This window comes from Mus caroli, chromosome 11 (genome assembly GCF_900094665.2).
Source record: "Mus caroli chromosome 11, CAROLI_EIJ_v1.1, whole genome shotgun sequence".
NCBI lineage: Eukaryota > Metazoa > Chordata > Mammalia > Rodentia > Muridae > Mus > Mus caroli.
In genome coordinates this window covers 82,804,736-82,830,967 of record NC_034580.1, presented here as the reverse complement: position 1 = coordinate 82,830,967, position 26,232 = coordinate 82,804,736, and the positions used below count along the sequence as shown (strand labels likewise).

The window sequence follows — 26,232 nt, the reverse complement described above, 5'->3', positions numbered from 1 at the left end:
GGCACACACTCACCATGCTGCTCTGGCCGAGGCCCAGCAGGCTGGGGCGGCGGGTCCTGATGCTGCAGCGGGGAGGTAGAAGCTGAGGCCGAGGCGGAGGCTGACGTGATGAGGAGGCGCTGGAAGCGGTTGGGCGGGCGACAGGGCACCTCCAGTCCGGCCGCCAGCTTGGCCTTGTTGGCACTGGTGAGCCTCTTGAGGTGAACGAGCAGCTGAGGCTGGTCGCGGCGGAAATGCGGGCTGTGGAAGTGGTGGAGTGGCCCGTCGCCCGCCGGCCCGCCAGCCCCAGGCCCGGGCCCGGGCCCCGCCGCCCCCGGCCCACCCAGCACCACCTTGCGGAAGCCGTAGAGGTTGAGCTGGCGGATGAAGCTGGTGAAGTTGGTGGTTTTGAAGAGCTCGGGCTCGGCCCCGGCCGCCCCGACGCCGCTGCCGCCACCCCCGCCGCTGCTCCCGGCTCCCCCCGCGCCCCCGGCACCCGGGCCGGGCGGGCTGAGCAGCTCGGCCTCGAAGAGCGGCTGGTCGATGAGCAGCCCCTCGCCTCGGCCGTCCCAGCGGATGGAGCGGTACCGAGGGCTGTTCACCAGCCGCCACAGCTTGGCGGGGAAGTTGTTGGGGTTGATGGGGGTGGACAGCAGCGCCTCCTCCATCGCCCGCCCGGGCCCTGGGCCTCGCCCCGCCGAGCCTGGCTCTTCCACCGTTCTCGATCCCCCGGGCCTTCGCTGCGCCCTGCCCCCTCCTGCTAGCGCCCGGCCGCCGAGGCCCGGACCGTTGGCGCACGAGTCCCGGCACGCTCTCCGGTGTGGCCAATGGGGCCTCGAGTTCCCGCCGCGTGGTGGCCGACGGGGCGCGAGCCCGCCCTCCCCCTCGGTTGGGATGCACGCCTTCGAGGGCCGCGGCGGGGACACAGTGACACAAGGCTACCTTCGCGTGCCTTCCAGAACCGGCCCCTCTCCGTCTGGTCCCAGGAGGGCAGCACACCAGGGAACTGTGGTTCCCGAGGAGAAAGCAGGCGGCTGGTTAGGCAAACTCTGAGGGGCTCCAGCAGGGCAGGACGGCCAGCGGGGGATTCAGAACGCAGAGTGCGCTCATGCAATACACAGCTAATGGTTCCTGAGAACAGAGGAACCCACTCCAGTCTTCCCTAACAGTCGAACTGCTGCTCTCTTCAAATAAAAATGACAGGGATTGGGGGTTGGGGGTACGTACAGTAACTGTAGTACATGAACTCATTCATCTTGTATACAGAAGCATAGTTACACCTTAAATTCAAATTAGATGAGGTCCTTGGTACCTGGCAGAAGGGACTAAAGAAGATATGTGCTTAATGACCAGCTATGATCTCCCAGAGAAGAAATGAACCTCACTTGAAAGGGGACTCAACAAACCCAAAATAAAAGAGGGACAGCCCATGAATACTAGTTTGGTTTTTTTTTTGTTTTTTTTTTTTTTTTTTTTATAAAGCCCAGCCTGGACCTTAAACTTGCCTTATTCCTCTTGCCTTTAGCTCCCCGGTACTCAGTGTACAACAAGGCTAGTCCAGTGGCGGAACACTTTATCCATTAAGCTAGACTCAATCCCAATACCAGTAAGAAATAAAAAGACCCAACAAAGCAGCACTAATATAGAGATTTTATTTGAACTGTATTGAGTTTTTACAGCACATTGCATGTTTGTCACATCGCAACTGCACAGTTTGGATTTTTGGCCACATCATGTCACTTACACCCACAACAGCTCTGAAAGGATGCACACATCTGAGCCAGAAGCCCAGAGTCTCTCTCCAAGGCCATGCAATCTGCTCACTGATGGGACAGTCCCTCAAAACAGTCACACGAAGTAGACAGATACAGTCTCCCCGAATGTCCCCAATCCCCCTGAAAACAGAGTGAAGTGCAATGAAAACTGGTAATTAAAAAGCCACTCATGACTGGCAGTAACATTTAATGATTGAGAAAATGCTTAAAATAATTTTATGTATCAGAGACAAATAGTTTGTCACTCTCTCATTGATCTTAGGAATTTCTCAGACACACACAAAAAAAAATCTCCAGTCTTCAGCTCCATTAAAATGAAAAAAAAAAAAAAAAAAGTGCTAGGCTGACCTAACTATGCCAAAATTTTTTAGGTTACATCCATGGCAAGTATAAAAGGAGAACAGAGGCTTCGCTGTGGAACTGAAGAAAAGGTCGGAGAAAGGACTCCTATTCTAAATGCAAGTTCTGGTTAGTCTGGAATGAAAAAAAAATGTTTTCTAGAAAGCAACATGACAGTAGCAGTTGAGAAAGACAACAGCTGCAGTTTTAACACAGAGTGAGCATCACATTAATGCGTTAAGGAAAATGTAGCTAGGAAGTCCTATAAGCCAAGGAGACTGTATCTGTCCCAACCACAGTACATGGCTATATTACTGTATCTTTTGGTTAAGTGCCACTGGTACATAGTAAGATGAAAAACAAAATCTAAATAAAACAAAACAAAGTGTTTGGTCCAAATGGACACATCCTCACTCCCAATTTTGGTATCAAGGCTTTCTTCCTTCTGTTTGGGTTCCATTGTTAAGTGCACAGAAATAGACAGCAGCATTTGTACTGAAACCCTCACATACCAAGTAGCATATGCTAGGAGGTAAAAACCAAATGCTATATTCTACCCTCAAGGTGTCAAGTGTTCAGGATAAGAAGCAGTGTGACCCAGAGGAGGCAGCGGCCAAGGGAAAGACAACATGGGGGAAGTGGGCAGTGGAACAACAAAATCCTTTATTTTCATGCCAGGAGAGATCAAGGTGTAGCTTCCATTTTAGCACCAGGACAACTAGGAAAAGTCAGGTGCAAAGGGTAGGGCACAATCAGCAGAATTTCACAAGGATAATCTTGCTTTTCCCTTCTCATTCTTCACAGTGTGAACCTCAAAAGCAGCCACTGCATAAGAGTGACAACTGCCTTCACAGCTCAGAATAACTGGTTCTCACAAGACTAAGCATTACCAGAGTTCTTCTGTTTCCAAGTGTCTTAATCCTCAAAACTGTCCCTCTGAGACTGAATATTCACTGATGCTAGCCGAGGAGCCCGATGAAAAATGCATCCAAACCTTATCTGCCAAACCAGTCTTTGAACCAAACTCCACAGCAGACAGTGCTAATCAACTAGAGGGAGTGCCTCTAAAGACTGAGCCTTCATGCACAGACACAGAGCACAGAGGTACAGAAGAGAGTTCAACTCAAATAGGATGGGAATTCCTATCTCATATACTATGATCTGCTCTTTTCAAGGTAGAGGAGAGTTGGGTCTCACTATCACTTGGAGTTTGGTTATAAGTATGCCTTTCTATTGCTGTTTGGGCACTGTGCACCAGGCAGTATTTATGAATAATCATCTTGGGACCTCCAGGAGATAGAAGCTGGAGTCACCAACTCAGTGTGAAGCTTCCAGACTCTGGGTCTAGGTCAGGACCATTACCCCAAAGTGAGGGTCTCTCCAGTAGAAAAAGCTCCTGCCAAATTCAAATTCCTCTGCTCCGGGTCACATGGTACCAAGGAGGATTTCTCAAGACGGTATCTTTGAGCTCTGTGTTCATGAGCCATACCAAGGAACCTTCCAGACTACACCTGAAGCAGATCCTCCCTTCAAACCTGCTAAAAATGGACAGATCATTTCCTCTGGCATTCAACTGGAAGCCGTAGCAATGGGTTTCTTCAGATGTTGGCTCATGAGTTCCCTGGCACGAGATACTTGAATGTGTTCATAACATGAGTTACAGACGAGAACTGGGTCATAGAGTTGCTGATCAGGAATGGGCAGCTTAAGGTGGCAGCATCCAGCACAAAATACGTTCCCACAATTTCTGCCAAAGGACAGAGAGGGAGGAGCTCGTCAGAAATATCCATACTTTGAGAAAGAATAATAGTCTAAAAGGGTATCCATGAATAAATAAAAACGTTGGATGTAAACAAAAGTACTAAGATAGCTCCATTTTCAAATTAATTTAGCTCTATACAAGAACCCTACACATTATGAGTAACAATGACATATGCAACAAAACAAAAACACTTGTCTTACCTGCAATGATGTCTTCGTTTGGCCAACCAGAATTCACAGTCACAGTTAAAGCAGTGAGATGCCATATGGTCTGGAACCCAGCGAGTCACCTACCAGAAGGCACAAAGGAAAAGTCTAGGTCCATGTCCAAAGAGGAGAACAACACTGCAATCCGGAAAGTAGCCCAAAGGAAACTGGCAAGGATGGATTTTACGATTGGTCACTACTTGCCTAAAAGGATAGTACGTATCTGGGGGGAGAGTTCAGGCCACAGTAATTCATTTCTGAGAAATATAACCCACTGGCTTGCATGAAGTACCCACTATACATCTGCCTACACATACATACCTCAGTCTCCTTCTTATCAACGGGTTCCCAGCTTGCTTCTGAAAGGCAGTCTTCACTGTGATCAGAGCCAAAGTCTTCAGTGTCACTGCCATCTGACTCCTTTAAACACGTCTGCAGTGTAGGCAAAGACACCCACGTTACTCCCCTCATTACTTGCTGTTCACTGTATTTGTTACATCCTAGATAAATGTTGGCAAACTATGGCCCAGAAGCCAAATCTACCCTGTGTTCCTAAAATCAAGTTTTACTGGAACATGGCCATAGTCATTCATTTATATATTCTCTATGGTGCTTTTGTGTCACAAGAGCCACACAATAGTTGTCTTACAGGCAGTCCAGCCCACACAACCTAAAAATGCTTACCATCTGGCCTTTACAGAATTTGGTTGCGTATTTAAAGCATCACCTGAATACTATGAAGCTGTTAGTCCTGTCTATTCTATCAGCAATGAGAGTAATTGAATGAATGGAAGGGAAGTATCTATGCAGATAGCAAGGGGCAAGATGGCGCCTAGAAGCTCCCTGAAGATTGCAATGCCAGAATCTAAAACAGCTAGGACAGTAAAGCCTAGATGGCCCTCATTATCCCTCACTTGGATTGTTTTAAAACATCCCAACCAAGCCAGGAATAGGGACAAACATCTTTATTCCCAACACTTGGGAGGCAGAGGCATGCAGATAGATCTCTGTGAGATTGAGACCAGCCTGGTGTACAGAGAGTTACAGAGGAAGCCTGTCTCATAAATAAATGAATGAAAGTCCTAGCCAGCCGCCTAATCTGGGTCTCACTTGACTCATCAAGCTGATCCTCCATTAGCTCTCATGGCTCCCTCTCTTTATACTACCCGTCTCCCTTACAATCCCAGCACAAAATGGACACGCCATGGATACACACTCATACCCACACACACCCCACCCCTTTGTTAAGCAATGTCACTGGAGCACCTACAGCCTCCATGCTTCTGAAAATGCTATTTCCTTCTTACTGTCTACCTGGCCAAATATCAATCTTCAGCATTCAGCTTAAGCATTATCTTCTCAGGAGAGCCTTCTACTTGCCTTGCCTGATCCCAACACTCAGACAAATCACTATGGTTACTCGTCTTTCATTGTGATGGGGGCGCCTAACTCAGTGGCACACAGAAAGTACTCAGCAAGTGGTAACGGACAGGTGGGTGTTGGTGAATACTTACAAAGTCATCCTCATAGTCCATGGGGGGTTCTGCTGGAGGGGCACAGCAATGACGAATGTCTAGCCTCATCTGAAGCTCTCGAACCTGTCGACGTAGCTGTTCTACCTCTTGCCTGTACCCTGCTTCGATCTGCCGTAACCTATGTTGGATCACATCCGTGGGAAAGGGGAGTCCATCATCATCCAGGTAGAGAGGAGGCACTGGGGAAGGGCAGCTCAGAAGAGAGGGCTTTGTGTTGGAGGCTTGCTTCGGATGACTGGAAAACCACATCCGGTTGTTCTTCCCTCCTGGGCCTGTACAGTGTCCATTGGAATGACTAGAACAGACAGGAGATTTCATCCCTTCTCTCTGAGCCCACTGGCCCCCAAGGCAGGGCCCTGCAGCTCGAATATGCTTATTGCTCGGCCTCTTGCTACAACAGCCATAAGCAAGCAGGCGCCGAGGAGTGGTCTCTCCACTTGGGAAGGAAGTCATCATCCCTTGGAAGCTGTCCCAGTTTGACCCTAAAAATGAGAACTCACTGATCTGGCTCTGAGAAATTGGCTTTCGGGCCAACTCCAATGGCATTTTTCCAAAGCGAGGATTTTCCAACAGCTGCCCATTCTTACTTCCTCTCTTGCCAGTATCCTCCTTCTTGTAGATCAAATCCGGCACAGAGCTAGGCTGTTCCTGGTGGGAGATACTTGCCGTAGAACCAGGGGGATCTTGGCTGAGGAGGTCAGTATTTGGCTCTGGAGGAGTTTGGCTGGCCACACTTGGTGGGTTGCAAAGGCTGCCCTGACTGTGATCTGGAGTGAACCTTGAGGGCGAGACCTGCATGGAGTCTAGATGGGGCTGTTGGGGAATACCTGTTAGCAGGTCCTGGGGAGGCTCAGGAAAATCACAGGCTCCACCACACTTGCTAGAGACACTGGAGAGTGAGCTGACAGCTTCCTTCTCTAGAAACTGTTCAGGTGGCTTCCCTAAGCCATCAGAAGTCCTACCCTGCTCCTCTTGGGCTGGAGGGTCCGGGGCCAGTGCTTCAGTTTCTTCCAGGATCTTGATCTCAGAGGTGTTGCTCTTCATTTCCCAGGACACAGAAGTATTAAGCAACTTATAACTAAGAGAACAACTTTTATGACCCTTGAAAGTTTTATTGCTCAAGTAGTCTTTCTGGCTACTGGGCAGAGGAGGAGGAAGGCCCATTTCTCCCACAGTCAGCTGTGGGCTTCCAACTCCAGAGTCTATGACTGTCTCTGCTCCTTCAGGACTGCTGTGCCAGGGCTCCAGGCTGCCTCTGACCTCCTGACAGTGGTTATTCAGGTTAGGGTCACTGGAAGTACGAGTGAGGGGGCTGCTTGTATCACAGGCAGAGAGCAGATCATCCATGGATCTGGTTTTAGGTAACCTGGAATGACAGACAGCCTCCAGGTCAGGAAAAGGGAACAATTTCCAAGGTACACATTTAGGTCATCAAAGCAGTATCAAAATTGATGTTGATAAGACATCAAATATTACAAATAACTGAAGATCACCGGGAGTCTACTCTGCACAAAGGATAAGACATACTCATCTTCCAGAATGCTTAGCTGTCCCCAGTTCCTATAAGTTGTCAACCTATAAAAATCTCCCAGGCCCATCCCAAACAAGTTGATGGCTTCAGGAGCCTGCAATGCTGATGCATCTCCCTATGTAAAATCTGTGCTGGATTTGAATCTGGGGCTGTGTATATAAAACACATGCTCTACCACTAAGCTACAGCCCTCAGCCTGCTGAGGATCCTACATCCACGACTGTAGCCAGAGCCACACCTGAACCTCAGGCCACTTTCTGTCACAGTCAAAGACTACAGGTTTTTGGCCTTCATAGTGATTAACTACCAGGAAATGCATGATTTAACCTCTCAGGTATTTTGTTATCACCTCTACAGATGTTAATGTTATACCTTATAGAGATGTCGGAAGGTTAGACAGCTAACCACAAACTTATCAAGAAGGCATGACTTAATATACATTTTTTTTAGACTTAGTAGCAGTGTGTCCCTCCATCTCTCAGAACCCTGTGGAAACTTCTAGTAGACATCACTCAAAAAACTTAAGAAGCACTCCTAGTCACCAAATGGGTGGCAAGCATTTTCACAAATGGTTGTCCTGATTATTACTGCAGTACAAAATCTTTAGAGCAATAAAAACCTAGGGGAATTGTCCAGGAAATAAGAGACACTTCACTGGCTTCTTCTCAGGTGGCTTTACTCAGCCCTCACAGAAAGTCCTCTACACGCCAAGTTACAACATAGCTTACTCTAAGTACTTACTGTAATTTTTTTTTTTTTTTTTTTTTGAGACAGGGTTTCTCTGTGTAGCCCTGGCTGTCCTGGAACTCACTTTGTAGATCAGGCTGGCCTTGAACTCAGAAATCCGCCTGCCTCTGCCTCCCAAGTGCTGGGATTAAAGGCATGCGCCACCACTGCCGGGCTGTTTTTTGTTGTTGGTTTTTTAAAGATTTATTTATTTTATATATGTGAGTTCACTGTAGCTGTCTTCAGACACACCTGAACAGAGCATCAGAACCCATTACAGATGGTTGTGAGCCACTGTGTGGTTGCTGAGAATTGAACTCAGGACCTTTGAAAGAGCAGTCAGTGCTCTTAACCATTGGGCCATCTCTCCAGCCCCCACTTTTGTCATTTATTATAGTACATATAATATTTTTATATTTGCTTTTACTTTTGTGATCAATTTTGTGTGTGTGCAGGAGAACACGTGTGCATATGTTGACACTGGCAGTTTTCCTCAGTCACTTTCCAACTTATTTGAAACAAGATCTCTCACTGAACCTGAAGCTTGCCAACTTGGCTAAACTGGCCAGCCAGCCAGCCTCAGGGATCTCCTGTCTTTGCCTCCCCAGAGCCAGGATTACAAGCACAAGGCACGAGTCTCTGCATTTGGCATTTACACGAAACTAGAGATCCAGCTCACAGTCAGGTCGGAAATCTCCCCCTTGGAACTTTCCAATGTAATTTCTCTAAGCCTTGCTTTCCTCATTTGTGGGAGAAAAGTTAAAAGTACCTACATCTTAGAGCCAGAGTAAGGGTTGAACAAATAATCCCTACCAAAGTGTTTCTCTCCCTCTACCAAAGTGTCTTGAGGTCAGGCCTATGTCTCATTTGAATACCCAACACACAACACAGAAGCAGGCCAGTGATATAAGGAATGAAGGAATAAGCTTGAAGACCATGTCAGGTTTGCACTGGCAGTATGCCAACTGAATAGACCAGGTCAGTAGAGCTCAACAGTTGGCAAACAACAGACCTGGCTTCCAAGGTCCATTCAAAACCTGTTAACTGAGAATGGTTAAGAGGAAGGCCTAAATAACTGTAGTCCCTCTGTCCACCGTTTTTTTCTTGGCAGAGCTGGTGATTGAACCCAGTCTCACGCATATGATCAGTACTGACTGACCTACACCCCCAGTCCAGCCCCGCATACTTTTAAAAAGTTACAACTGACTTTGTCTTCTCTTGCTTTATTTTTTATTACAGAAACTTTCAACTATATAGAAGAATGTGACTCCCATGCACCTTTGAAATTCAAACAGTGTGTCAACCTTCATAGCTGATTTCTACGTGCACCAAAGATTTAACCAATAAGGATGGAAGAGACAATAATGCTGGAGGACTTCAGAAGAAGTGGGCTAGGCCAGCCCACATGGCCAGGGAAGGCTACATAGAAAGCACTGATCCTGAACTGAGTATAAAACCATTTGTTGGATTTTTAATAGAAAAGGAAAGACAGGAGGATAATCCCTTTAGTCTGGGAAAAGGTATAACCAAAGGAAGTCAAGCCAGCTGTAACGGAAACATTTAAAGTCTTTCCATCAGTGAGTCCTCTAGATCCAACCTTCTCCATTTGGGCTGCCTTGTACTACACCTCTACTCTGCTATCGTGTGATACTTCAATACCATTCTCCCAGTATCTCTTCTTTCTCTGCAAACTGGCTTATCTTCTCAACTTCTCCTTGGCTACTGATGGGTATGAATATTCTGGATTTTAAACTTTTAAGACGTGTGAGCCTGTCTTTGACTCTGAAGAGACTTTGGCTCTTCTGCATTCTGCACTTTTAGTCTCCAACTTTCAACCAACCCCAGAGTCTACTGAAAATGTCTCTACTATACTTCTGAATATATTCCTCTTTTCCAGGAACTTTTTATAAATAAATTACACACTAGCAGCGGTGGCTAGTCCCTATGTCTCTACCCAGCTCAGTGGTAAATTCTCCAGATTTCCATTACTAGTAGGCCATAATCACTTCCTATGCTATCATATTACTGACAACTGAATCAAAATGCAGTTGTAGCAATGTTTCAGTGGTTATGAACACTTGCTACTCTTACAAAAGACTTCAGTTTGGTTCCCAGATTTGATCCCTTCTTCTGATCTCCCTTAGCACCAGACACATAAGTGACACATAGACATACATGTAGGCAAAACATCCATACACATAAAATAAAATCTTAAAATACACACACACACACACACACTCACACATAAAGTAAGCTCTACACTATATTGTCTACAGCCTGCAATAACTTGTTTCTTCCTCTTCCCTTTTGATGTGCTTTGACTTTAATCTGACTAAAAGTGCAGAAGATCCAAAGTCTCTTCAGAGTCAAAGACAGGCTCACACATCTTAAAGTTTAAAATCCAGAATATTCATACCATCAGTAGCCAAGGGAAAGCTGAGAAGATAAGGCAGAGGCAGATAGACCTGTGAGTCCCAGTCTCAAAACAACAAATCCTTCTCACCCTCTACTAGCTCCAGAGTTATTTTTGCTTGTTTTGTTTTCTTCAAAACTATCTTTTGCTGGGCAGTGGTGGTGCATTTAATCCCGAGGCAGAGGCAGGTGGATTCTTGGTCTATAGAGTGAGTTCCAGGACAGCTAGGGCTATACAGAGAAACCCTGTCTTGAAAAAAAACAAAAACAAAAACAAAACCCTAAAAACCTATCTTTCATACACCTGTTTCTTTGGTCCTTTCTCCCATAAGATGTTTAATACACTCATAATTCTCTTCATTCCAAGCATTTATGTATCCACTTAAATATTTGCTCAAATGCTTCTTAGGGCCCAGTGTGGTGGCGCATACCTGTAATCCTGGCACTTGAGAGCCTAAAGCAAAAGCATCAGGAGTTCTGGGTCAGTGTCAGCTATACAGAAGACCTTGTCTCAAAACAAAACCCCATCTGGGACACAGAAACAGCCATGGTTCCTATACTAGTCCTTCAAAAAAAATGTCCTATATAAATCAGCCCCAAACGATCCTTTAAAAGATTCTTTATAGTTTAAAGAAAAGGAAAACCCCTGAGATGTATCCCATGACAATGGCCTTGGCTCAAAAGAGCCTAAAATCAAAATTTTCAGATGGATGAGTTCTTTGTTATACTTTATAATATTCAGTCAGTAGATTTTACTTTAACTTCAAAAACTTCAGCTAATAATCAATATCAAAATTTGCACGATATGGGATTTGGAGCATGCCTGTAACTGCAGTATTGATTCAGAAGACTCATGAGTTTAAGGCCAGTCACAATGAACAGTGACAGAGTGAGACTGTCTCAAATAAAATATACTACACATCCTTTGAACAGAGCACTTTTGTCTCCAGAAATTACAAATTCTGGCAGAAATGTAAGCACAATATAATAAACAGCATACATTCTACAGCCCCAAGTGGAACTGTGCACTTAAATTGGCTTAGATAGCAAACAGTATGGAGATTTTACCATAGCTTACTCACATGCAGATGCTCACTAAAATATTCCCTGCAACAGTCTTGAAATGATCAAAACAGGCAGAAAGGAACCCAAATGATACTTAACCTCTGACTACCCGGCAGCCATAGAGACAATGAAGAGGGGCTAGGGATGTACTGAATGTGGGACATTTGCCTTGTATACACAAAGTTTGTTTTCTGGCATTTTCAAAGATAATATATATAAAGAAGGAAATAAAATCAACATGGTATCTTTTGTTATGGAATAACAGCCTGACACAAAATGAGAACTTGCAGAGCAATATACAAAACACTGGGGAGTTGTTTTTAAAAACAAAGGTGCCATAACGGCAGGAGTGGCTGCATTGTCTTTACCGAGAACGGCAGGAGAACCTGCATCTGAGGGCTCGAGGTACTCTTGATGCTTCTAGAGAGAGAAACATCTGGATACACACTTACCAGTGTTAGCAGTGCACATCTGTGAGGAAAAGAACCAGGAGGAAGATTTCATTTTCTTTTATAACGCTGGACTTTATTTTGTTTTTGATTTCTGGTTTTTTTGAGACAGGGTTTCTCTGTGTAGCCCTGGCTGTCCTGGAACTCATTCTGTAGACCAGGCTGGCCTCGAACTCAGAAATCCACCTGCCTCTGCCTCCCAAATGCTGGGATTAAAGGCGTGTGCCACCACTGCCTGGCACGCTTGACTTTATTTTTTAAAAAGTAACATGGATTACTGGTGTAATTCAATTCACCAAGTCTCTTCCCCCAAATATTCAGTCAGAAGCAAACTTGACAGGCTACTTTAGACCTGGCCTTTACTGATAGAGAAAAGCCTATCCCCTGCTGGGAACGGCTTCTAGAAGTTGCTGAGGGCAGAGCCAAGGTGGTTCCTGAGGATGGTTGGTTTCTCTAAGCTGTGGGAACAAACCCCCAGCATCCCACAGAGCTTGTGAACAGCCCTTTCTCTACTGTTCTCCCCTCCTTTGTAGTGTGCCACACCAGGTAACAGCAGCACCAAACACAACTTAGTGAAACCTTGAAAACAGTGCATTCCAGTCTAACCCCGAGGCTAGCTCCTCCCTTAAGTGATTCAAGAAGTTCTTTCTAAGAAGCTCATTAAAACAGAATAAGGGCCAGTGAGATGGCTCAGTGGAAAAAGGTGCTTGTCACCAAGCCTAAGGACCAGAGTTCAATCCCCAAACCCCACATTGGGTGGAAAGAGAGAACCAACTCCTGGCAGTTTCCCTGAGCTCTACATGTACACTGTGGCCTGTGCAAGCACACAAGCACCACATATACCAATAAATAAATGTAAACAAATAGGTAAATAATCTTGAGGTGAAATAGAATAGGAAGCAATTATTGCTTTCCTTTGGAGAGGGGAAAACCAAGGTTTTTTTTTTTTTTTTCTCACCTGTCCAGAGAACGACCAGAAAATTCCTGGCTCTGAGCCACTGGGGAAAGGTAAAGATCCATATTTTCCTCTCCAAGGGTGCATGGAGATGATGCAGGCAGGTAAACAGCTGTCCAGAGGTGCAGGGCCCGGACATGACACACAGGATGCAGGACCTAGGGAAGCAGCCAGATGTTATTATTTTAGGGGAGCCCTTGGTTCATTTCTTTCCTTAAACATTTGGCTAGACATCATTTTCACTGGCTCAGCCTCCTCTCCCTGTAGGATGTCCAGCAGGAAAAGGGCTCGCCCAGCCTTACCATGTCTGAACCAGGTGTGTAGAGGAAGTTATGGAAGCTCTTGTTGCCAGCTCGCAGGAGCGCCCACACAGAGCATGTCCGTTTATAGATGTTGCGCTTCTCTCGCTCGCAGGGGTTGTTGGCCAGGAATGTGCCATAGAGACATGAGTATGTGTGCTGCACCAGTTTTACCTAGGAAGCCCAGACAAGCGTGAACCTGAGACCTTCAGGACACAATTCTCCAACCCTGGCCACAGGCTTTAAGACTTACCAGAAATGCTTCATTGAACTCAAACAGGCAGGGGAACTGCTTAAGCAGCTGATGCACGGAATCAAGCCACTGGAGGAACACAGGACACTGTTCATTTTGGTCCTCTGCATTTTCCTGATGGCCACAGCGGTCTCCAAACTTGTGCCCAAAATCCAGCCAATCAGACTCCACTAACACTTGGAAGCCCTGTAAAAAGACCAGTCTAAGCACAAGGCAGCTCTGGAAAGGTTTGGGTCCAGCTTTCTAAGAGAATGACCAAAGGTAGGAGCTGGCAGCTATAAAGAAGTTAAGTCTAAGCCTGGAAGAGGACAAAAAGGCACCATGTCCTCTACTGAAACATTCCCTAGACACTTCCAGAGAGCCTGATGCCACCCGTCTTCCCTCATTTCTGTTGTTCTTTAAAACTAATCCCTTCTTAGTACCTCCAGAGTCCTGTAATATGGATCCAGTAGTATTTTGGCCAGGGCTACAATCTGTGGTGTACGGTCCCAGCCGTCAGAGCAGTGTACCAGCACAGGCCGGCCTTCCCGATCTACCGTATTGGCTACCAACACAGCTGCTTTTAGCATCACTGACAAGTGCTGCAGCCATTTGGTACTCTCCAGTGCCGACAACCAGCTGTGCAAGAACAGAAAGAAACGGAATCACTAAGGGTTCTAGGGCTACCACATGTCTCTGCCTCCTCAGCCAGCTCTATCCAACAAAATCCCCAGTAAGGGCTAAAACCAAGAATTTAACTCATGGCTTTTCTGCCAAGAAATATTTGGCTAGAAGGTAGGGGAATGAGACAGAGAGGTAAGAGCTTCTTAGAATCAAAAGAGGAACTGGGAAGGGAGGCATCACATGTTTACTTAGCCATGGTTCTCCCAGTTCTCTATTCTCTTTGGTAGGACAACGATCTAGAAAAAAAGAATCTAATGGCCTATGACCATGTCAAAGCGCCGCTCAAGGAGTAGAAGTGTTCCTGGATGTGGTGCACTGCACCCAACTGTGCTCAGACACTGAAGTCCCCAATCTTCCCATCGCCCCTTCAAATCCTCTATGGGTGTGCAGTACTGGCTAAGGCACAGCAGTGGAAGGCATGGAATATCTAAGAGAACACCTACTTGCTGGGATCTGGCATCTGGCTACACACAGCCCGGAGGTACTGGAAGCTATTCCGGATGGCGTGGATGTTGGCCATTCCCATAAACAAGACCTCACAGTTCGGATAGTATTCTGCAGACAGGAGGAAATGGGAGTATACAGACGTGCCCCAGAAACAGCCACTCAGGACAAGAACAACCCCGGTGGACAAGAGAGCTTCCCTGGCCAGACAGAACACTCTGGGACAGCAGCACAGACTCCTAATCACCCTTTCACCTCTGGATACTCAAGCAGGAATGTCCACGGCAGCAGCACGAGGGACAACAAAAGAAATGCTCACCAACTGGTGGCTGCTCTGGGCCAACAATCTTCTCTGAGAGCTAACTACTCTGACAGCCTTTCAAGGCGAGAATCATCCTCATTTTACAGATGAGAAAGGAAAATTTAGGAGGGAACTTCTACTTCATAACCACGGCTCCTAAGTGACAGAACCCTGGATCCATGTAGGTTTATTTGCCTCTTTCAAATATCCAAGCTGCCCTCAATCTCCTCCTGACCAAAGCCGCCTCAGAACCCTGAGCGACTGCAGACACTAGGTAGTCACAATACCTTCACATTCACAGCCTCCACCCTTGGCCCGGTTAGCCACGGCTGCTGTGTAGGACCGTGCATCCAGGATCAGCAGTTTCTGCGGGGCTGCTGTGCTCTCTACCCCAGAGCATGCAGTCAGAGAAGAATCTAAACACAGAGCAGGAAGAAGTCTCAGAACCAGCCATCCGCTCTGTGGTGGCCTAGCCTTGGGGCGCTCAGACCTCCACCTCCCAAAAGGCAAGAGCCCACGCTGTTTTGTCATCTTTCCCCATGGTTTCACTGGGGCCTATCACTAGGGGCACTAGCACCACCCATGCCTTACCGAAATCCGTGTCACATGCCTCACTGGCATCATTAGTCCCAGTGCTGAGGGAGCCCCCACTGGCCCTTGTCCCTGGGTCTAAGGCGCAGGCTTTGGCAATGGACGTGACGAGGTATTCATCATCAGCATTGCGCCAGCCCCACCAGCTGATCTCAGGCTGGCTGCAGCGAGCAATGGCAGCCCCGTTGCGCAGGTGTCTGACAAAACAGAAGGAATCATAATGCCCTTGGTATTCCAAGCCTCCAGAAGCCTACTGCAGAGACCTCATGGGGCCAGAACAAGGTCTCCAAAGCCAACAAGGGCTACCAGCATATCCAGGTCATAAAAATAGCACTCCAAAGCCTCAACATCTCTAGCACACTTTATAGTTTTCGAAGTGCTATCACACACATTCTTTGTGAAATGGCTCCTATACTCCCATTGTGACCTTGGCTCGTCAGATCTGCACAGTACCTGTTCCACTATGCACCAAGAGACCAGCCTGAGTCAAGAGCGTGAACCATACTAACCCTCATGGTTACTACCTGTCTCAGTTTGGGTAGCCTTTGTTTAGCTCTGGCTGGCCCGGAGCACTCTAGGTAGCTTCAAATTCAGAGATCCCCCTGCCTCTGCCTCTAGAGTGCTGGGACTGAAAGTGTGCATCACCACATTCGGCTTATTTACTGACATTCTTACATAGGAATTGGCCAACTTTCCACTAAAAAAACAGCCCAAATTTCCAGCTTTGTAAGTCACTACCAATCTCTGCCATGTATTAATAAATAGCCCTAACAGAATACACTGACACACACCTATAACTCCAGCACCCAAGAGGCAAGAGAATGGCTAATAGGCCTAGTGAGACCTTTACTCCATACAATAGGATATAGGCCTGATTTGGTCCTCAGGCCAGCTTTCCAACCTCTTAGTAAATGCAGTATTTTACACACACACACACACACACACACACACACACACACACACACACACACACTCATACACACAACCAAAAACAACAGACAAAAAACCAATTTCACTAAAGCTTTATCTCTGAGATTAAAAATCTGAGATTCTGCATAAGTTTTTTTTTTTTTATCATTTGCTTTTAGGTGCATCAGTGTTCTGCATAGACATACATATGTGTACCACATGTGTGCCGGTGTATCAGTGTTCTGCATAGACATACATATGTGCACCACGTGTGTGCCGGCGGAGGCCACAGAGGAGGGTCAGATCTCCTGGCATTACAGATGGTTGATCTGCTATCGATACCAGGAACTGAACCCAGGTCCTCTGCAAAAGCAGCAAGCCCTCTTAAGCAGTGAACTATCTCTCCGGACCAAAGGTTCTTATTTTAGAATAATTCCTGTCACTTGCCTGCTAGGCACCATCCCTCTCCACTGACTGCCTCCTATTTCCCATCCACACTGCCTCACCTGTATACCACAACAGGGATACGTTTCCAAGAGCGGAAAGAAGCCACGTTCTCCAGCTCTTTATCTGTGATCCACACAGGAACCAGCAGCTTCTGGGGGTAACTAGGGCACAGCCTGAGAAAAGACGGGAGAGGGTGTCCTGATCTTAATATGGAGTACCAATCCTAGGAGATGGCTTTGAGACAACAGGGACAATTTGAGCCCTCCTCCCTCATGGACCCAGAAGCTAGACATGCTACATTTCATTCAAACATAAAGTCTGAGTATGGACTATGTTTCACACCCAAGCCCTGCACCCTCACTTGTAGTTGCTGTTGATATGCGAGACTCTCCAGACATTCTGCAGGTCAAAACCCATCCTTGCGAGCTCTGCCTCCTGTCGACATCGGATGTGCTCTCCTGCAACACAGTCCCCAGCCTGTCAGCTTCCCACACCACCGACATCCAGGGGTAAAGGAGGAGGGGACTGTGGGCTAACAAGCAGATTTCCCAAGAGGCCTGGCCTCACCTGGCTGGCACAGGTGGGTATGCTGGTCCTCCTCGGTCAGCCCCAGGCACCACGCATGGTAGGCAAAGGCAAAGAGATCCTCGGGCTTGGCAGGTCTTGCTGTGGCCCGGCTTAGCCTTGAGAGCCACTCTTGGCACTGCTTGAAAGTAGAGAAGTGGCACCTGCCAGGCAAGAAGCCACAGGCTTGGATGAGGCAAGGGATTGACAGACCATGGGGTCAAGAGTAAACAACACAGCCCCAAAAAGGCTATCAAAGAAAGGAAACTGCAAAGCATGAGTTAAGGAAGTGGCTCTGGTGGGAGGGGAGGAGACGTCAGCACCTAAGAGTTGTCTCTTGGGACAATTCTCATGGCCACCCTACCAGCCAGTGCTAATACCTCCTATGAGACACAAGTCCTGCTCCCAGCAATCTTACTTCCTTGTTTTTTCCTCCTCAGCCACACCCTACTGATGTTTTAAAGACAGTTTCAGTCCCACCTCTTCCTTGAAGCCTTTCTTGGCTTTCTAGGTCTCTCCTCTCTTGACTCCCAATGTGCCTGGAGTACGGAGGAGGCGGTTCTGGGCAGCACACGTGGGCCTTACTAACTCGACTTTAGTTTTCACAAAGGAAAAGAGCAAAGGGATTATCCCAGTCTGCCAAAGACCTCAGCACACAGCAGGCTCTCCCCTGAGCACCCTTCCAAGTACTGCCCGGTCCTCCCAGTTCCTTCTCTCTCATAACCAATTTATAGCAAATACTGGCTGCATCCAGAATCTGGACTGGCCCCAGGCATGGTGCCATGGCCTCTCACCTGAGCTAACCACAGCAGCTTCCTAACCAGCTACTCAGCCTCAGCCTTGGCTTTTGTCCCCATTTTCTTCTACTTGGTTCCAAGGTGACAGCCAGCGTGGGCCCATAAAGCATTAACCACATCACATCACTGCTGTGCTCAAACCCTGCAGAGATTCCTTAGATCCCTCAAAGTCAACGCTAACTCCGGCCACTGCGAGCCCTGCCCCCTGCTCTCGTGACTCACATCCCACTCCCCGCACTCAGATGCACTCCTCCAAGCCACGTGAGCACCTTGCCAGTCTTCTGATCTGCAGGCAGGGGTCACACCCACTTCAGAACCTTTGCACTCACCTTGCCCTTCGGCATACCTTTCACTCAGATACCTGCTCAGTCACTTTCCTCAGAGCCTGACTCCAATCACCCTTTATCTACATAGCTTTCTGCGGTCAGCTGTTTAAAGCTAGAAGCTGCAAAAACTTTTCTTGATTTTACTTTCAATTTTAAGCTTATAAGTATTTCACTTACTTATTGTTAGCGCTTCCCCACTGGAATATAAGCTCCTTAAGGCAGGAATTTTTGTCTATGAGTTCTTGGCTATATCTGCAGTACATAAACTGTGTGGTACAGACTGCTCAATAAACTTACACTACTTAAGTGAGAGCGCTGTGCGACAGCGCTGTGCCTAACACGAACCCAGTGCTCGCACTCGTTACCTCAAGCAGTCAGTCCTCACAACGGCTCCATCCCCATTTTATTTCAGGTCAAGACAGAATGGGTTAGCAAATTGACCTTCTGACTAAGAACGGGGAAGTGAGTTGTCACCTTTTCCTCCAGTGGGGAACAGAAAGTGGAGTTGATCCTCTTACTCCAAGGGTAGCGTGCAACAGAGAGGTCTGTCTGCACAAGGCGAGGGTCAGAGACCATGAACAAGGCCCGCTGTGCTCACCTCACCACTTTGGAGTCCTTGCAGGCAATGTGCAACTGAAACATATCACGGCTTTCCACACTGTCAATCATCCGGAGGGGCACCTGCAGTGGAAGAGCAAAGTGAGGCCAGGTGCCCCCAGCCTGGAAGGTGACACAGCAGTGAGAGGAGGGAGGTCAGCACTTGCTGGCGGTCTGCTAAGTCCTGGGGACCAGGCCAGGTGCTGCCCGAATGTCACCAGTTAATACCATAAGAATCCTGAAGGCAGGTGATTTTATTCCATAAGGAGGACATCATCACTTGCCCAAGGTGACACAGAGTGACAGTGCAAGAAAAGGGGCCACATCTGCCGGCTCCAAAGTCTATCTTCTTCTAATAAAGAATGCCAGTGTGGCTCAGGGGTTAAGAGTAGGTGCTTGCAGAGGATCTAGGTTTAGTTCCCAGCACCCACACAATTGTTCACAACTTCTTCTAACTCCAGGTTAGTCATCTGGTCTCCTGAGGTCCAGGCATGTACATGGTACACAGACAGACAGACTGACACTAACAAATAAACATAAAGTAAGAAAAAAGCAGCTAGGGCTGGCAAGATGGCTCAGCGGTTAAGAGCACTGACTGGCTCTTCCGAAGGTCCTGAGTTCAAATCCCAGCAACCACATGGTGGCTCACAACCACCTGTAATGAGACCTGATGCCCTCTTCTGGGGTGTCTGAAGACAGCTATCGTGTACTTATTTATAATAAAAAATAAATCTTTGGGCCAGAGGGAGCAGGGACTGAGCAAGCGGGTTGACCAGAGCGAGCAGAGGTTCTAAGGTCCTAAAAATTCAATTTCCAACAACCACATGAAGGCTCACAACCATCTATTCAGCTACAGTGTGCCCATATATATTAAAAAAGAAAAAAAAAGAATAAAGAATAAAGAAGTTAGGCAGTGGTGATGCACATCTTTGATCCTAGCACTGGGAAGATAGAGGCAGGCGGATCTCTGAGTTCGAGGCCAGCCTGGTCTACAGGGGGAGTTCCAGGAGAGCCAGGGTACACAGAGAGACAGATAAACCTGTACATAGAGAAATGAGCTAAGAAGTAGCAAGGCCAATGGGAAGGAAATCCCAGCTCTTTGTGAAGACATACTTTGGTAAGGCACTGGAACAACGCCACTTTGAAGCAGATGGGGACTCTGAGTCTGGTGTGAAGAAAACAAGACGAGGACTTACGTTGATGACAGAGTCTTTGAACTTGATGTGCAGCCGGTAGTTAGAGATGGCAATAAGGGCATCGGTTGCCCGGCCCAGGAATTCCACTCCCTCACCCTGCAGCACTGTGAAGGGTACCTGTAAAGGTCAGAGAAACCCTCAGCCCACAGTCCAGGCTCTCCCTTGTTGTTCTCAGCAGCCCTGCTCTATAGCAGCCCCTGAGGAAAGGGAGATGATGCAGGATAGTCAAGTCAGGACACTGGTCATCTGCTGTCCAGGAAAACTGCCTCTCCCCTTCCCTAAGGCCAAAGGCTCCAATAACACACAGACTGACAAATACAGGAGCCCACCCCCTTCAGAGGCCCAGGAGGAGGAAGCCAGGGCTCTGGTAGATCCTCTAAAGATTTAAAAGTCTGGAACACAAACTGGGCAGGAAGCCCCTCCCACCATGAGCCTCCTGTTCTCCTTACCTGAAGATTCTCCTCCTCCTTCACCAGTTCCTTGGGGGGGAACAGATCCTTGGCTTGGATGTACTCCAGGCTGGGGGGGCCCTCCTCACCCTGCAGGGAGGCCATAACCTTGAGTTTGCCACCCCACCTGGCTCCTAAGGCTCATTCACTTTGCTCCTCTACCAACAAACCTACAGACACCTTCCTTTGTTTTAAAGGTTCTGGCTCCTTGAGGAGGGAAAGGAGACCTGGCTTGGCTGGAGGAGGGGTAGAATAAAGTGGTACTCAGGGAAACGTGAGCTAAGCCAAGGAGGAACAGAGAATCTGTACCGCTTAAACAGACTTCTCCTTTGAACCAAAATTGCAAAAACCGTGAGGAAGGGAGGGAATTAAGAAAGCCTCCTACCAGAATAAGACAGGAGCAGGGCTCGGAGAGGCACCTGAGGCACAGGAGCCAGCTGAGGTAGCTGGCTAGAGAGAAAGAAAGCAGGCCCCTCCAGCCACTCAAGCATCAACCTGGTGGGTGGAGACAAAGAGGAGGAGGTGGGGGGGATTCAGTCCCATGCCTCTAGAGGGCCTTTGTGAATGCCTTCAAAAAGGAAGCGGTGTTTTGGAGCTGAGCTGATCTTCCCATTGGGCTCTCGATACTGACAAGCCCCCACTACCTGCCAAGCAACCTGCCCCGCCTGCTGATCTGAGGGGAATTCCTAAGGAATACCCATAGCTAGCTGAAGTCACTCTGCTCCCAAACACCAAGGGAGAAGAAAAGAGGGAATCCACACTCAGGGAGGAAGCAGGAGACCCAAGGACAGCCAGGGGAGAGAAGAGGCCTGGCAGACACCTACGGGAGGGTGAGGGGGGGGGGCACGACATCTGAGAGGACAGATGGGGGAAGCTGGGAAGGAGCATTAGCCAGGGGGAGGAGGGGAAGACTGGGGATGATTCAGAGATACAGAATCCTGCAGAGGCAGGGAAGATGGAGAAAAGAGACTGTCTGGGGGACAGTCAAGGAGAAAAGACTGGTATGTCAGGTGAACGATGGAGTATGTGAGGGGGAGGGGACTGGAGACCTAGAGACAGCTCACAAACATCTAAGCTTCTCGTTCAGTTCAGCCCCGTAACATCCCACACAGCCTACCAGGCACATCCTACATCCCCAAGCAAGGATGTGGCAGGTGGGACCAAGATGGAGAGGAGGTAATGGGATGTACCCCTGCAGGGCGGGGCCTGGAAATCTGCAGTCAAGGGCAGTGGCTGCAGAGCCAGAAAGAATCACAGAATTTTCATCCCCAGTACCCGCTTTCCTGAAGCAATTCAGAGAAAAGAGCTAACCCGTTTCCCTTGTCCCTAAGGTTTGGGGTCGTGTCGGGGTCTTTGGGCGGGGCTGTGGGTACAGCAAGCGTTGGGTGCTCCCCCCACCCCCGCCCCAGGCCCTGGCAGGACAGGCCTGGCACTTACGAAGCAGCTAAGCATGGAGCAGGAGACGCGGGCGGTCAGGCTCATGGTCGCGGGCTGTCTGGACCAGAGCACATGTCCCCGGAGCCGCTGCGCTGCCCGCCAGCCCCGGGCGCCCGCTGCATCCCGGCTGCGGGGCCCGCCTGATGCAGCCGCGGCCAGAAGCAAGCGCCCTGGCGCCAGCACCCAGCCTCTGCTCCCGCGCGCCTCTCCCCTCCTCTCCACAATGGAGCGGGCCCGACTCCGCCCTCCGGCAAGAGCGAAGGGAGGGGAGCTCAGCGAAGGGAGCGCCTAGGACACCGCCGAGGAGGTGGAGGCGAAGGCGGAGGCAGAGAGGCTCCTCCCGCCCCACCCGCTGCCCTGGCTCCGCCCTCCCCGCAACCTGGGCGGCGGGGGAGACAACCACCACCACCACCACCACCTCTCCAGGGAACTCTAGGGACATTCTAAGAGTGGGACGAGGGCCCGCCCCAGGACCGCTCAGAAAGAAGAAGCGAGTCTGCCCACACCTTTTCATTTCCCATCTTTCCAGGTGTGCTACCCTACACCCAGCTTGTCACACAGTTCCCACACCCTCTTCCCTTTTCCCAGAGCACTCTCTACGCTTGCTGCAGATCCTAAGATGGAGCTCTCCCCACGTTCTTTATAGCCCCAAGCCTTCCTTCTTTCCCTCCGAAACCACGGCCCAGCACGCTCTATTCATCTGCCTCCCTGCTTACACTAACCTCCGTTTGTCCTCTTAAAAAGACTGTTGGTCTAGTCTTATCGTAGTGGACATGCCACACTTCTGTAAGGGAAACCCTTGGACTTTGTATCTTACCATCCTCCCAAACCCTCCTTAGTTCCATCTCTCCCTTGATTCCCACCCACAGATAAGAAAATCCTTTGGAAGAACTTCTTAGTCTAAGAGAAGAACTGGGATTATGGACCACCGAAGCTATAGAAAGCAACAACGAAAACAACCACAAAACTCAAAACCCAGGAGTAGAGCAATGAATAGTGTTGGGTAGAGAGCCAAGGAATAAGCAGTGAGTGATAAGCAAGCCGCTTGGTGTTTCCAAAAGTAACAGAAAGCTTACTACAAACTCTTACACTTCCTGTACCTGGTAACCTCACAAACCAGGGCTTTTGTTTGGGGGGACTTGGGATGAATTTTTAATTACGTACTTACAATAATGGCCAGCAGTGGCAAGCATCACCCTAACACTCCGAGAATAAAGCTCGAGCGCATGTCACGGTGAGACTGTAGGCTTAGAGAGAAATGGTGCAGTTCTAAGTGGTGGTGTTAAGATGAAAGGAGACTCACTGTGGAGTGCACAGCGTTCTCAGTGCACCACCGAGTTGGAATAGGGGATGAGCTATCAGTCCAAGGGAGCAGGTTCAGCAGTAGGCTCTCTGGAAAGAGCCGGGGCTAATGCACACATCACAGAGAGAACCAGAAAAGGAGGGAATCCACCACTGGCTGAATTCATTAACCTGTGACCCCTGGAAGGAACTGAAGAGATAGAAAGGATAGGTTCTGCCTGGAAAGGGCTTCAGGCGCATCTTCTTCATCTTAACGGCTGGAGCCCTAGCTCTCCCACCAGGACGGAGAGGACCCACCCCCAATGATACTGAGGACACCATCAGAAGGCTGGCCAGGTAGATATTCAGTCAGCTGTCACCTGCAGTGGCTTAATAGACTGTAACACCTGGGAGCTGGAAAAGGCCTACAATTTGGGTGGAATCACTCCTGGGACAACACCAACAATCTATTCATGAGACTCACTGGAAGTTCAGGGATCTGATTTAAACACAAAACCAAAAAACCATGGAGTCTTTTCTGGAACTCACTACATAAGACTTGGCTGACGTCACTGAGAATCACCTTTCTCTGTCCCCAACTGATGTGATTAGAAGCCTGTGCCACCACGCCCTGAAGTTCAGGAATCTCAGATAAGAAAGACTTGTTTTCTTAAACCAGAATATGCATAGTTTTAACCAGGGATCCAAGTACGAGGTTATAGCGGATCCAAAATATAGCAGTTTGTTAGTATGGAGAAGGAACGGCCTAACACGGAGAAAAACTACAAGTTGCTGAGCCCAGTGCTATATAGTGCCCGACATATATTTTTTTCAATCCTAAGAAACCATAAGCTAGATACATAGCTCAGTGTTAGAGTACTTGCCTATCATGTACAAGGTCCCACACTGCATTCACCTGCAATCCTAACACTTAGGAGATGGAGGGAGAAAGAGGGATTGCCACAAGTTCAAGGCTGGCATGGGCTACATGTCTAGTACCAGGCTAACCAAGACTCTACAGCAAGAACCTGTCTCAAAACAACACTGCCCATCCAAAAAAAAAAAAAAAAAAAAAAAGGTATCAGGGCAAATGAGCCTATTTAGGAAGTGAACAGAGTAACCAGGGACACTAGGGCCAAGAGAGGTGGGGCAGCTTCCCTGAGTCAGACTGGAGGATGAGACACACAGTGGTAGGAGGGGAAAGGAGCTACTCACCATTCTACCTTGGTGAGGGTCCTGGCGGCCTGCTCCTGCTCGTCACTAAAGGAGACAGAACACAAGAGGAAAGTGCACGGTAGTTAACATCACCATAGAATCAACAAATGTCACACAGGTCTACCCTTGAACTTCTCTGCAACTCATTTTCCTCCACCACAGAGGATACGGCGTCTCAAAAAGTCACCACACCAGTCAGGCAATGGAAGAAGCAACAAGTGACCCTGCCCGGTGAGAATTCCACCACAAAAGTTCCTGAGCAAGGCTAAGTATCATCCTAGCTTACTCAGCAGAACTCAAACGTTCTGATCCCCACACCCAGCAGTAGAGCACTCCAAACCCTGCTCTCTACAAAAGAGGAGAAATGCCAACTCTGAAGAGACGAAGACTGCCCAACTGGGACTCACTTTTGGCCCTGGTAGGGGCATGAATCCACAGGGCAGTTCGGCCAGTCTCTGAGTCTAGGAGTAGCACCCACCTGACCTGTTACTGGGGGCAGAGTCCAGAGCAGAGGACAAGAGGGAGAGGACCACAACCTGTGATAAAAGAGCAGCAGGGTTGGCCGGGTCCTGCTGAGCATACTTGAGACCAAGTAGGTGAAGGTTTGAGGGAGGAGGCCACACAACAGGAGCAGAATTAGGCCAGTCCGGCCTGGGAGACAACATCTGTCAAATGGGTCGAATTAACAAGGATTTCAAGTTAAGGCCTCCTGGGCCCACTTAGGGAGCCAGGTCTGAATTTCACTGACACTCCTTCATGTTTGGTATGCTCGAGGGGTGTGCAGCAGAGCCCCATAGGAGGCTACGGCGATTAAAGCCTCCATTGTGATCCTACCAACCTTCCCTCCCTCACGGGGGAGCCCGCAAGCGGCCAGCCGGAGGTGCTGCCTCACGGCTCCCTGGCTCGCGGCCTGAGAAACAGAGAGAGGAAGGGAGCGACAAGGACCAGGCCTAGGAGGCCCAGGGTTCTCACAGTTAGGGACTCTGGTCTTAGGGTGGGGGGTGGGGGAGGACGGGCTAAGCAGCCAGGAGATCCAGGTGCCCAGGTTTTAGGGGCGGGGCCAAGGCCTCGGAGGCGGAGCCCCAAATGACAGAAGGCGGGACTCAAGAGAGCCGGCGAGGGCCGGGCAGGACTTGGTCGTTGTGGTTCCCAGGCTGGCAGTGCACGGGGTACAGTGACTCACCCAGGCGGCGTCCGCCCGACCCTCCAAAGCCGCGCTCTCACCACTTCCGTCTCCCGCAGCTGCTGAGGCCGCGCAGCTCGAACCCCACCACGGTCCCTTGTCCCCAACCAATCGTATCTCTAGCCTCTACCCGCCCTGGCCAATAGCCACGCGAAGTCCCGCCCTGCCTCACCACGCAGCCGCCGCCCTCACTCTCCACGCTGCTCACTGGTCCAGTGGGCAGACGCCCTCTCAGCCTGTAACCTATCCGGCACCCGGAGACCAGACAGTACCCGGAGGGAGGAGGCTTGGCGCCAGAGAGCAGACGCAACCAATAGGAAATCACAGCGCGTCCCTCGGGCAGCCAATGGAAGAGGAGTAAGAGGGGTCGCAGCCTAGGGCTCAGGGGACAGGAAGTACGGCAGCCCGTCGCCTACTGGTAGCGCAATTGGAGGGCGGGACATTGCAGGGAATGGTAGCAGTCACTTCCGGTGACGACCCCGCCGGAGAGGTAGTTCTCAAATGACCTCGCGGTGGCTCAGCGTTTTAACCCAGTGGTGTTTCTGT

At 49.0% G+C, this 26,232-nt stretch overlaps 2 protein-coding genes across 5 annotated transcripts in view; both read right to left on the bottom strand.

The window, feature by feature from the left end:
- Nucleotides 1–749, bottom strand: part of Hsf5 (heat shock transcription factor 5) — a 42,947-nt gene extending 42,198 nt beyond the window's left edge. The window contains exon 1 of the mRNA XM_021178390.1: nt 14–749. Within this exon, the coding sequence (XP_021034049.1) occupies nt 14–647 (634 nt within the window). The 5' untranslated portion in view covers nt 648–749. The remainder of the gene's footprint in view (nt 1–13) is intronic.
- An 861-nt stretch (nt 750–1,610) lies between these two features.
- On the bottom strand, nt 1,611–25,771 carry Mtmr4 (myotubularin related protein 4). Of its 4 annotated transcripts, none has more exons than XM_021176107.2 (19): nt 25,687–25,771; nt 24,504–24,548; nt 20,571–20,660; nt 20,122–20,238; nt 18,927–19,009; nt 17,209–17,369; nt 17,003–17,099; nt 16,701–16,814; nt 15,286–15,482; nt 14,982–15,110; nt 14,393–14,504; nt 13,709–13,904; nt 13,287–13,472; nt 13,037–13,207; nt 12,738–12,892; nt 5,576–6,962; nt 4,383–4,493; nt 4,056–4,144; nt 1,611–3,840 (listed from the first exon to the last, which is right to left on the bottom strand). In XM_021176107.2, exons 2-19 carry the CDS (start codon nt 24,504–24,506, stop codon nt 3,663–3,665), a joined length of 3,576 nt encoding a protein of 1,191 aa, XP_021031766.1. In that variant the 5' UTR covers nt 24,507–24,548; nt 25,687–25,771; the 3' UTR covers nt 1,611–3,662. The 4 variants fall into 4 exon arrangements, with proteins under 4 accessions (XP_021031766.1, XP_021031765.1, XP_021031767.1 ...); XM_021176106.2 differs by lacking the exon at nt 25,687–25,771 and adding an exon at nt 24,911–25,657; XM_021176108.2 differs by lacking the exon at nt 25,687–25,771 and adding an exon at nt 24,982–25,657.
- Nucleotides 25,772–26,232: the final 461 nt, after the last annotated feature.

Bases quoted from the DNA above. Each gene is read 5' to 3' on its own strand.
- Mtmr4 (XM_029483197.1), bottom strand. From the start codon at position 22,052: ATGAGCCTGACCGCCCGCGTCTCCTGCTCCATGCTTAGCTGCTTC. The intron at 17,370-18,926 runs GTGAGCACAGCG...CTTGCCTGGCAG, and splicing joins AAGGACTCCAAAGTGGTGAG to GTGCCACTTCTCTACTTTCA. The intron at 12,893-13,036 runs GTAAGGCTGGGC...CTGCTTCCCTAG, and splicing joins ACACACCTGGTTCAGACATG to GTCCTGCATCCTGTGTGTCA.